The 12,349-nt window shown below is 42.2% G+C and overlaps 1 protein-coding gene across 1 annotated transcript in view; it reads right to left on the reverse strand.

The window, feature by feature from the left end:
* Positions 1–1,506: 1,506 nt before the first annotated feature.
* LOC120695259 (spidroin-1-like) overlaps positions 1,507–12,349 on the reverse strand; it is a 67,027-nt gene continuing 56,184 nt past the window's right edge. The window contains exons 2-3 of the mRNA XM_039978550.1: positions 2,115–2,307; positions 1,507–1,929 (exon numbers count right to left, since the gene is read on the reverse strand). Coding sequence (XP_039834484.1) covers positions 1,507–1,929; positions 2,115–2,307 — 616 coding nt within the window. The remainder of the gene's footprint in view (positions 1,930–2,114; positions 2,308–12,349) is intronic.

Consider the following 12,349-nt stretch of genomic DNA (forward strand, 5'->3'; position numbering starts at 1 on the left):
TTATCACGTTTTTACCTTCCGCTGAATAAATGAACTCTAAGGGACTATTGTAGATAAGACTTCTATAGTACTACTGTCTTTACTTTCAGAATTGGTTTGTAATAATTTTAAATTCCGCTACAAGACTCTGTGATGTATGAAATGCGTGTTTTTGTACTCTTTGGACTCGCCTTCGTGTGAGGTTTGCTTATTCGATCCCGGTTTTTCGTGGCTTTAATCGAGATTTTACTCGAGGAACCGCAGAGGTACGTGCGTGTTGGATCAGAGTTGCCTTTGCAACGATGGTTAGCGCACTAATCCATTTTATTTTGGGTGGTTCCGCCACACTTACAATATCAGTTATCTATCCAGTTTGAAGATGGCACCATTCGAAGCATTATATGATCGAAGATGTCGGACTCCATTGAGTTGGTCGCAAACCGGAGAATGTAAAATTTTTGGACCCGACCTAGTAACTGAGGCGGAGAACAAGGTAAAAGTTATTCAGGCAAATCTTAAAGCCGCTCAATCCCGACAGAACATCTATGCAGATTAGAGGAGAAAGCCATTGCAATTTGAAGTTGGAGATCATGTATATTTGCTAGTATCTCCAACAAAAGGTGTTCAACGATTCGGCTTAGAGGGAAAATTAGCACCTCGCTACATTGGACCCTTTGTGATCCTTAAAATTTGTGGACCAGTGGCTTACCGAATTCGATTTCCTTCTCGGTTAGCAGCTGTCCATGATGTTTTCCACATTTCTCAGCTCAAGAAATGTGTTGGAGTTCCTGAGGAAGTTGTTGAACAACAAGACTTGGAAATAGAGTCAGATTTATCATATGTGGAGCATCCAGTGAAAATCCTCGACACTAAGGAAAGAAGTACCAGAAGAGCAAAGGTTAAAATGTATAAGATCCAATGGAACAATCATATCGAGGAAGAAGCTACCTGGGAAACAGAACACTATCTTCAACAAAACTTTCCCGACTTCCTTAGAACGAATCCAGGTACCTAACACCCCAGTCCACTTCTACTCTGGAATCTCGGGACGAGATTCTTTTTAGGGGGGAAGGCTGTGACACTTCAGGTGTCCACTATGATAGAACATAGAATAATATGTGCATTTATGTGTTTATCTTTGTTTGCTAGTTAAAAAATTTCAGTACAAATTAAGGGCATATATGTAATTATACAAAATTACTAACCCCTTTTTGTAAAAAGCTTTAACTTAGGAAGTATTTTCAATCATGATTTTGGCAGCTTTATTGCATTTTAGTCCAAAATGGTGATGAAATTGCTACCAAAAAGTATTTTTTCCTTATTTAAATCAAGTTCATTTGGAAGTTTGAAAATATTTCAAAATCCCTTGATCTAGTGAAAATTTGCACAACATGAAAGTTGTATATCTTGAAAAACTGAACAACTTTCATTTTGGGTACTTTTTCATTTGAGCCCTAGATCAACGGCAAATTTTAGTTTACAAATAGCCCCCTAAAATTTTTTGGTTTTGCAAACAAGTCCCCATCTTCATCTCCCTCCTCCCACCTCGTGCGGAGCTATGCTCCACACCAACGCCGCGGGATTCCCCACCCACTGGCTGTCCGTGCCGCTATTGGAGTGCCGCTTAACCTCCCGACCACCCTCTGGGCCCCACCAACCCCTCGCTGGCACCATATCCCCTTGCCACACCGCGCTGCCGACCTCGCCGCCCCTGATTCCCATTCCGGCGAGCTCGCGCGCTGTCGGAATCACATCCCCAAGGCCTCTTTCACTTCCATGCGCCGCGCAAAGGGCCTCCGGCACCTCTCCGCCGCCTCTGCTGGCACTTTTACCCCGCGCCACGTCGTCGGCCGTCCGTGGATACGCGCCGCCGTGGCCAATTTCTTCTTCTTCTTCTACTGCCAAACCCATAGCCGAGCCTCCTCTCGTACTCATCTCCCACTCCCTGGCCTATATAAAGCCCAGCCAGAATTTAATTCTGGTGAACACCACCTGCCCCTCCTCCATCTTCTCCGACGAGCCTCCGTCGCCGTCGATCCACCGCTGCAAACCCACTCCAGCCACCCCAGCCCTCTGGTTAGCTTCGCCGTGAGCTTGTGAAACTAATCCACCCTCCCTAACAGCCAACTTGTCACCGGAACAGCTTCATCACAGACCACCACCGCCGCCGCTCCCTGCCCTACGCCGACGAACCCCTTCCGCTTGTCCCCTCGGCCTCCCAAGCCCACCCACAGGTGCGCCACGACCTGGTGACCCTCTCTAGACCCTTCACCCTTGCCGCCGGCGATCGCCGTCGCCAGATTTGGCCGGTCAAACCTCTCCCCTGCTCTGACACCGACCAAGGGACTATTTGCAAACCCCAAAAACTTTCCAGGGCCCTTTCTGCAAAACTATCTTTCCCCTTTTATTTTATGTTGTGAACTTTGAAAAATCCTAGGAAATTATAGAAAAATCAAAAAAATGTCAAATTAATTTTGTTATTTTCCTTGTAATTGCTCTACAACTTTGATGTTATGAGATTGAGCTAATTTTGTGTACTTTTAAATCTAAAAATAGGATTTTTTTATAGTCCTTTTCATTTATATCTAATGTTCCAAAAGTATTTTGCTTGTGAGCTTTTGACCATATGCTCTCTTGAGTATGTCAAGCTCTATAAAAATTTTCTACATTCATTAGTATACTATAACCTTTGCTTTCAAAATTTCCTTCCTATGTTTTAAATTGAATCTATAAGAAATTATTTATATAATTTCTCGTAGATTATTTTATTGAAATAAAAACCCAGTTTCCATGTTATTTTATAGAGTTTCACCTTATTTACTTTTACTCTATAAACAATTGCCCAATAAAGTAAAGTAATTAAGGATTGTCTTATTATTTACTTTATTGGATTTCAACTTTATAGTGAAGGAAAGCCATACTCAAGCACTTCACTAATTTTCAAATATCGCATTCCATATAGAAGTCACCCCGTTAGCCGACGGAACCTACGAGCTCACCCAGGATCCAGACGGGGATTTCTCTAAAGCTCAGGTCAACGTTGTCGAACTAACTGAAGCTCCGAACTTTAATTCGGAAGAGCCAGAATTCACTAACCCCACAGACACCTCTACAGGCAAGCCCCAGTGCACAATCCTATTATTTTAAATTATACAACTTATTGTTACTATTTACTTGTGCATTTAAGTTATTGGAGTTGAATGAAAATCTTAGATGCATAATCTTAGGTACCTATTGATTGAACACTAGAATCTGAGTTCGAACAGTTGCTATGCTAATAGGACCGGTAAAAGTCAAGTGATTGCATGTCACTCGCAAGCTTATAGAAGTTGAATGTTTACCTTCTTGCAACCACTATAAGGATCATGGGCGGATTTGTTGAAGTCCGTCTGTGTTGATGAACTTGATAAGGTCGTAGTGTGTGGTAGCGGTGGTTAAGCATTTGAAAGTACTAGCCACATGCCGTAAATATGGTATGCGGCAAGCCTAGTAACTCCTCGGCCCGGCAAGTGGACATACCCCCCACTCTATCTTATAGATAGGAAGTTAATCTATAACTAAAGTTTATTTTATGTTGAACAACAAACCACGGGTGCAGAGAAGAGCGGTTCTCTGTAGTCGGGGAGAGTGGCACAGATCCTTGAACCGGAATGAGAAGCCAACAGTTGCTTGGGAGCGACTCGTCAGTGTTCCAAGCGTGTGTGTTAGGTTTACCCTTGCAAGGTTGGAAATTCGATTCAGAATCGTGCGTTTCTCACGGAATTTGAGACTGCTTGATCCCTTTGCCACATAGAGTAAGAAATGGAACTTTGATGATACTTAATCTTGTTATTTGCATATATCCTCTACCATGATTGTGTAGATAGATGCTAACCTAGAATGGTTAATACAACTAGAATCTGAAAGCTAAAATTTAACCTTAAGGATCTACTCTTTGTTGCTTTTCAGCAAAAGAAACTCCAGAACCATCACAAACCTCTCATGTCTAGTTAAAGGGCTATGCTATACCCTTAGACGGGTCAGTCTTGCTGAGTATTACTATACTCAGACTTGCTTTTGATAATGTTTTCAGGAATGCTTTCCGATGACCAAAACACTAGTTCAACTTGGCCTAGTGGTTTACCTACTGGCTGATCAATGGAATGGGAACCATCTACCAGCTATGGTTCGGATGAATGATGTTGTGTTCGGGCTTATCATGACATCACCCCTATGACGTTTGTATATAGTTGTGTTTTACTTTCCGCTGCAGGACCTCTTCTCTATAGTTTGTTTCTGTGAAACCTCTTCCTTTGAAATAAAACTGTAAAAGCTCAAGCTTCGGCTTGCTAGCTTCGGAACATTGATGTAACTTATACTCCTTATCTATGTGATGTAAAATATTGTGGAATTGTTGTATCTCTGACTCGCCTTTGTGCAGGATGTATACTTGTGTTACGATCCGATATCAAGTGGTTTTATCAGGAAATTACCCAACAGACCAAGAATTATGCCGGTGAAAGTGCGCCGAGATATTTAGTGCACTCGAACTAGTATAATTCAAAGTGGTTCTGCCACAATGTCAAACCTGTATGACTCAGGTTCTTTCTTCCCAAACGGACACGTCACCGGCTTCTTGTTATTTTGTATCCACTCAGCCGATGCGACCGTCTCTTGCTCCTCTTCAGAATCATCATTGGTAGAATATTCCACATAATTTATCTTTTTCTGAAAAGGCTTTTTGGACTCATAGGATCGAATCTCTCCTAATATCCTGGCTGCAATCTGGCTAATACTCTCAAATTCTTGCGATGCATATTTGTCTTTAATGTGTGGCAAGAGCCCATTAAATGCTGCATTGGCCAATTGGTGATCGGACAAAACCAGACTGTAGCATCTATTCTTGACATCTCTGAATCTATTAATAAAAGCAGCAACCGATTCATCGTTTCTCTATCTTAAGCCAGTCAAATCGGTCAACTTCAATTCAGTAATTCTAGAGTAGAAGAATTGATGAAATTCTCTTTCCAGATCGGCCCAATATAAAATGGAATTTGCTGGTAAAGTGGTAAACCAAGCAAAAGCCGATCCAGATAAAGTCAAAGAGAACAACCGAACTCTGAGCGTGTCCTGGTTGCCCACTTCTCCCAACTGTAGAAGGAACCTATTGACATGTTCCATTGTAGAAACTTCTCCCTGCCCTGAGAACTTCGTGAAGTTAGGCATCTTGTACTTGTGTGGGAGAGGAATCTGATTGTACGCCGGAGGATAAGGAGTCTTGTACATAACAGACTGGTGCTTTGGTCTTAAGCCAAACTGCTCCCTCATCACTTCAGCTATCTTAGAGTTCCAATCAACCTGCTGATCAGTTGCTGGCATCTGCTGAGGAGAAGCCATGTTTGCTGAGTTCATCATCATCGTAGGTGGTGGTGACATAGGCATCATCGGCAGTCCAGCCGATGGCATCTGGTGTGCCTGTTGAGCCACCCGATTGGGTGTCTGCTGAGCCATTGTTGCCTGTGGAACTGATGGACTAGCCGACTGCTGATCGGTAGAATCCATGTATAGTATACTGACACACCGTATCTGTCCAGTTGCCTGATTGTGGAAAACCCAGTTGACTCCCTTCTGGTGAGGAGATTGTGAAATCAACACTTCTGAAGGAGACTGGGGCTGGAGCAAGATGGCAAGACGCTGCTGCACGGCGGTAACGCCGATGCGTTGGATTGCGCAGCTATCTGCGGGCTCCATGTACCTTGTGCATTTGATTGTAATACCAATGCATCTTGTTGTGAGCCCATCGCCTGAGTAGCCGATGGATTAGGCTGAGAGATCATCGGCTTAGTAGCCGATGGACTAAACTGTGTCTTGGATGGTGTGGTAAAGAAATCTAGATGCATACCATACCCAGTCATCGGATTCCATCCTTTAGGAAATCCAGATGCAGAACCATCCTGAACAGCTGTAGGGACAGGTGGAGTAGTGGAGTAGACCGGAGCTGTCATGGACGTAGATGTTGCAGTGCTAGTCTGTGGTGGCGTTTGACTTTTACTCGCCTCTGCCTAGCTATTCTGAGCCCACAAAGCTACTGCCATGGACACTTCCAAGGGGACATACTGTATCTGATCTGGCTGTATATAACAAAGCCCCATGCAACCTGGAAAAGTGCCTTCTATAAAAGTCTTTACTACGGCGTTGTGCACCGTGTTGCCCATGACTGTTGCACTCTTGATAAACACCTATGCCACAGTTTGACCAATCGTATCCATCATCTTATTCTCACGCTGCACTTCTGTCAACGGCTGGAAGGATGGAAGATTAAACTTCTTGATCACATCACCAGATCTGGTGACGCTGTATTACTTGAGGCATTCATGTTTAAAATTTTCCACCAGCTCATCATACTCCTTCTTTTGATCTTCCTTAAGTTTTTCTTCAGGAACAAGAATGTAGTTCACTTCATTGACTGCAGAAAGGATCACCTAGTTCCACCATGTTGGAGCTTCTGGTCACACTGGGCGTATCAAAAGATGTGTTGACGCAAAAATCAACACACTGGAATCAGAGGGCAAGTGTTTGCCAAGCTCTGGAAGGTCAACCAAGCGTGCCAGTCAATTTGACCTGTAATTGACAAGGGATGAAACAAAGTCAAATTCGAGAGCGTATCAGCTGGGATTCCGAATATCTCTCACACAGACGTATCGGCAGGCTCTGCCGATACAGAAGACAACAAAAAGATATTAAATGTGAGCATGTAATAAATGAGCGTAGGATCAGCCGATGCGAGAAACGACGAAATCAGCTTAGAGTAGCCGATTGCACGTGTATAACAAAATCTAAGCTACGAATGTGTAATTCAGATGATGCAAGGCTTGAAACAGATCTAAACCGGCTTTTAAAATAACAAAGTGTTACTATAAAACCTAAAGCCGATCTAATATGCTTCTTGCAGATATATATAATAATGGCCAAAAAGCATAGAAAAACCTACAAATCTAGCCAATATCGATAAATTGTGACTAAATCTAGATGAGAAAATAGCATTGTGCCCGAGTTCAAAGCCTAGATAAACTCGATAACTTTTGAATAGATCTGAACGAAGCCATAGCGATGCGCCCGGTAGCTAAAGCTCAAATATACTCGGTAAAATGAAAACTCACCAACAAACCAAGTCGCTCGAATGTGAGGCGTCCTTGATCAACTTGAAAGAACTCATCGAAAAGAGAAAAAGAAAAGGCGAAGTCGCCGAAAATGTGCAAAGAAATTGTAAAGTGTTTGTTGTATTGGATGTGTATCAAGTTTTTCTAGTCCCTTACAACTGATATTTATAGCCTAGCGCTACCAAGTCCTAGCCGATTACGGCAAACACATTACTTGACCAAAAAGTAAAACTTCCTATTTTAAACTATACTAAATATTACAACCGAATTATCAGAAGCCTCATAGAATTCGAACTCCTTTTTCTCCTCCTGATTCATCGGCAACTCCCCATCGGCCGACTACCGAACTGTGGGGTCAGCATCTTCAAAGAATATTCCTTCTGGTCCATCGGCTGATCCTAAGTTTGTACACCTTTTGGTTTCTTCCAAATTGGCCACCTTCCCTTCATTAAAATCACCTTCATTGACACGTGTCAAAAAACAGTGTCAACACACATCTTCGTACGAGTACGAGATTCCTTCATCCTTGCCGATTTTGTGGTAATGGATATGGAGGGCGACCTCGGAGTCGACATCGTACTAGGGCGACCTTTCCTATGGTCCGCCAAGGCAAGGATCAATGTCGGAAGGGGAGAAATCTGTTTCTGTGTCGGAAAATAAGATATGTTTTTCAGGTTCAAGCGCAGGGAAGAGCAGCGCTTCATGATTCAACAAGACATTGAAGGGCAAGCACTCTGGGGTGCACCAGAACCCCAACCCTCCACACCTAAAAGAAAGAAGAAGGCAAAGAAGGTGTGGCCGAAGGTCGAGAGTTCGGCTTCGTCTAGTTCTCCAGGACAAGCCGACCAATGGAAAGTACGACGGAGAAAAGTCGTGCATGTCGGACTATAAACGACGTGTCCTTGCCAAAGGTACATTGGTATTTATCTCATATTTGCTTTCTACGCCTTTTCAAATTTTCTTTGCACCTCATTTGATTTCCCCACTGCAAGTTTGAAATTTTCAAAGTTATTTTCTACATGCTGGAATTTTTCTAGCACTTTTTCCCTTTTTACAAAAAATATCAAAAATATTTTTTGAGTTTCAAAATCCGTTGGAAATTAATTTGAAAATCTTTTCGAGCAAACTTCTGGCCGTGCACCACATTTTCAAAGTTTATAACCATTGGGAAAGCAACTAGCCAAAGGGGGCACAAGGGGGCCCACCCTGGTGCCGGCCGACCCCACTAGTATACCGCAAGCGCACGGTTCGTGTAGCTTTTCCCTTAGAGTATTCCCCCAAGGTTTATCAATCCGTGGATCGACAAAGAACTACCTAAGGTTTTCCATCTAATCTAATGGATCTATCCTAACATGAAGCATTGATTGCATATAAAGGGTAAACCTTTAATAGATATGAGTGATATGTAAAGGTTGATCTCATCCATGAACATAGGCTTAATCATAGCAAAAGCAAAGATATGACTAGGCCTATCGTCATCTAGTTGTAGTTCAAGCTAACGAGCGAATAAATCATGCATCTCAATCAAAAGCATCTTTAAACCCAAAATCTCCAATCCGATCCCTCGATATTCCACCTACTGAGTGGCAACGGCCTGTCACGATGCCACCCCTTTCGACAAAAGTACCCTAAAGCAAGTCGAACCACCTTTGGTAGTTCCGCCATGAACCTCTAGCCACCGTGACTACAAGATCATGCTAAGCGATCTATCTCGATAATAGATCTAAGATGAAGCAAACCCAAAGAGAAGAACATGATCGCTAATAGATTCGGAAGACATGATTATCATTACTCACATAATAGATTCATTTGGATCATCACCGCCATGTGCACACCATCGATGAATCCAACTAGCTCATGAACTCCGCCATGGCACAACCATGCAGGGAGGCCACGGCGGCTAGGGTCAGCCTAAGCCATCTCCTAGACAACTTCGAAGACTTGCGGCGGCCGTCGTCTCCCTCCAGTCTTGGCCCTAGGTTTTCGTCGAGTTCTGGGTGGATGGATGCTTCGAGTTGAATAAGGTGCGAGCTATTTATAAGACAAGGAAGCCACCGGTCGAAGGGGAGGTCGAACCGACCTAAAAAAGGGCTGGGCCAGCCGGCCCAATGGGCCTAGGCCGGCCGGCCTGGCTCATTCCTTCGCCGTCTCGTGTCCTCCTTTCGCGTGCAGACTCCTCGCATCTTCTAGAGTTTATGTCCTTCACGATTGCACCCCTTTTGACGTCGTTATCTTGGAGATATCTTCGAGGAACGGATAGGATAGGGAATCCTTCCTTAAATCTTCATTTGCTTTGCTTAATCCCGAAGTATCTTGATCTCATCTTCGTAGGCTTGGTCCTTTGGGCTCTCTTGGAGGATGGATGTGCATGAATGGGCTTCGAATCAACATGGGCTTTGGTCCTTTCTTTGGGCTTTGGCCTTCGTCTTTCTCCGTGTTTGCGCTCGATCACGGGCCTCGTCATTTCATGCTCCAAAATAGGCCAAAAACTTGCAAAAATGAAGTTCCTCCAAAATATATGTGCAAGTGTGAAAATGACCAATAATTAGGCCGGGGTTAGGACGGTTAGTGATTTTGATATTAAATTCATGCCATTATCAAGGATAAACAAGGGATAAAAGGGGTACTTAAGGAGCGCCAACATTCCCCCATGCTTAAACCTTGCTCGTCCTCGAGTAAGTCCAGGAGCTTTGCTTATAAAGAAATCAGCGTTGCCCCTCAATGTCCTCTCTGCACTTAGTCATACATAACAAGACATATTGCTCTCTCAAGTATTTAGCATTTAAGTTCATGTTGTGACCGGCTACTTTTTCATTATGGAAGATAGACTAGCAATTAAAGAACAAGCCACAATAATAAATAAATACAATGCTCTCAAACTTAAGCGAACTTCAAACCTTTACCTTGTTTCATCGTGAAGAGTTTTCAAAATAATGCATATCAAACATAAGTGAGGTTGTCTTGCAAAAGATCATGGAAATACTCACCTCATCAAGTCGCTCAAACCTACATTAGATTGTTTTCAACCTATTCTACTCATATATAAAAGTGGAAGGCTTATGTGGAGCTTGGTAGGTAAAAACAATCCTAGCAAAACATTATACTTGAAATATTATCAAACTAAGAGAGAGATCTAATGGAATTACCGAGACTAGTCAAAAAGGCCATTGGAAAATAATGTTGGAGAGGGGGAAAGATGAAACACACACATTTAGATAGGTGGACATGTGCAAGTGGCAAATGGATGATCCCGAGACACAAATGAAGTTCTTGTTATCGGATTGCACATGGTTGGAAGATTTGAGTATGGAATAGTTCTTCAAAGTAACTTGGAAAATTAATGAAGCCAAAAGAGCTAAGGAGCATTTTATTCTTCTCTTTTTTTCTTTTTCTATCATTTTTCTATTTTCCTCTTTCTTTCTTTTTTTTCTTTTTTTTGCTCCTTAGAACTTTTGATAACATAGAATACTTACCCAGCCACCCCCCCATGCTTGAACGAATGCTCGTCCTCGAGTATGAATAGTGGGAGAACCAACTAGCTAGGGTAAGTATCTCAAATTCACCTTCTTCTTCGTAGAACCATTTGAATCTCGGGGAGCCTTGTCTCCCAAAACTTTTCTTTATATGGTGCCCTTGATTCTTTTGATTCCGTCGAAATGATAATCCATACTCAAATTGGATTGTGGTCAAGGAGGTAATCACAAAAATATATTTTTGGTTTAGGGTGGATATCCAGCGAGGTTTGTAAAATTCCCGAAGTAGAAACTCACAATGCATGGATAAATAGGCTAGCAAAAAGGAGGTTACACAAAAAAACGGAATGACCAGCTTCTTAGTCTCGTTCCAAAGAAATCAATCTTAATCCAACTCATCAAAATATAAGTTTGCAATCTAAAGGTTTCATCATGAAAGAATATGTTTCTATAGGCTTTAGTAGGTAGAACTTTGCAAGAGATTCACAAATGTAGATAGCATATGAATTAAGTTTTCAAATTAAACAACGCAAGGTGTAAGGTCATCGGTAGACTTAAATCAAAGAGCAACATAGAATATGTGGGTTTAGAATTTAGTCATTTAACCTCCACAAATAAAAGAGCCGGTATTTAATCATTTTAATTCCATTTAATTGAGAGCAAATGGTCAAGTCATATACAACATAGCGTAGGTAAAACAAAGCGGCAACTTCCATCATTTTTCCATAAGCATAAGGCATTGCCAAAATGTATCAATGTGGTGAGCACAAAGTGATGGTGATCTGTCCTTCTCGATGCTCGTAATGAAGTGTAGCGCGACCTCCCCCATACTTAAGCATTGAGCTAAGCATGGAAGAAGAATCATGAACATCTTGTGGCAACTGTGATTGTCTTACTCCATGAGATCCTTCTTCCTTGTCCACGAAATCCTCCCCCATGCTTAGCATGATGCTAGGCGTGGAAGGAAAAGATGGACCATCTTTCAATTCTTGAAGTCCTTCCCTCATGTATATGAATATCATCTTCAATGTGTCTTCACCTTTGTTGCCTCAATTTTCCTTCAACTTCTTCTTGTACTAAGTCATGGTCCCAATCATTACTTCACATCGTCGTCGCCTCCTTCAATTCCTCGTTGTCTCATTGCTGCCTCATCTTCATGAATTTTTTTTCTTTCAATTTCCAGAATAGAACATGTACTGAAACATTGCTCCATTGCGAAGTGCACGAATTTTCCTTTCCAATGAGTTCTTATTCGCACAAAATTGATTCCGAACAAGAGAGTTATGTCCATTTTATCCCAGCGCTGCAATCTGTCTCGACGAATTTCAGAACGCGCAATGTCCAATGTTCTTGCCATATCTCCTTGTACGGGTCTTCAAATTCATTGATCTTGGATGCGTTGGAACGCAAATTTCCTGGAGCTTCTGAATATCAACTTTTTCTTCCTTGTACATCTCTGTCCATGTGCAAAATTTGATGAAAACAGAGGGGCTTGCTTTCGAATGTTGGAGATGTTGATGAATTTGATTTCTTCTTTGATCACGAATTCATGGGAATGCTTTGTCATGCCTGCAAAACAATTCAAGTGCACAATCTACCCCCAAGGTGACAGTCAGGAGTAGAGACAATTGTCAACAAACATACCATTCCTAAGATCTCAATTTGTGGCATAGCTAGCTTAGCGATAAAAAACCTAGTGAGTGTACATGTGTGCTAGTGTAAATACAAATGAGAGGAAGGTATATAAACAAAGACAAT

Source organism: Panicum virgatum, chromosome 2K, assembly GCF_016808335.1.
Source record: "Panicum virgatum strain AP13 chromosome 2K, P.virgatum_v5, whole genome shotgun sequence".
Lineage (NCBI taxonomy): Eukaryota > Viridiplantae > Streptophyta > Magnoliopsida > Poales > Poaceae > Panicum > Panicum virgatum.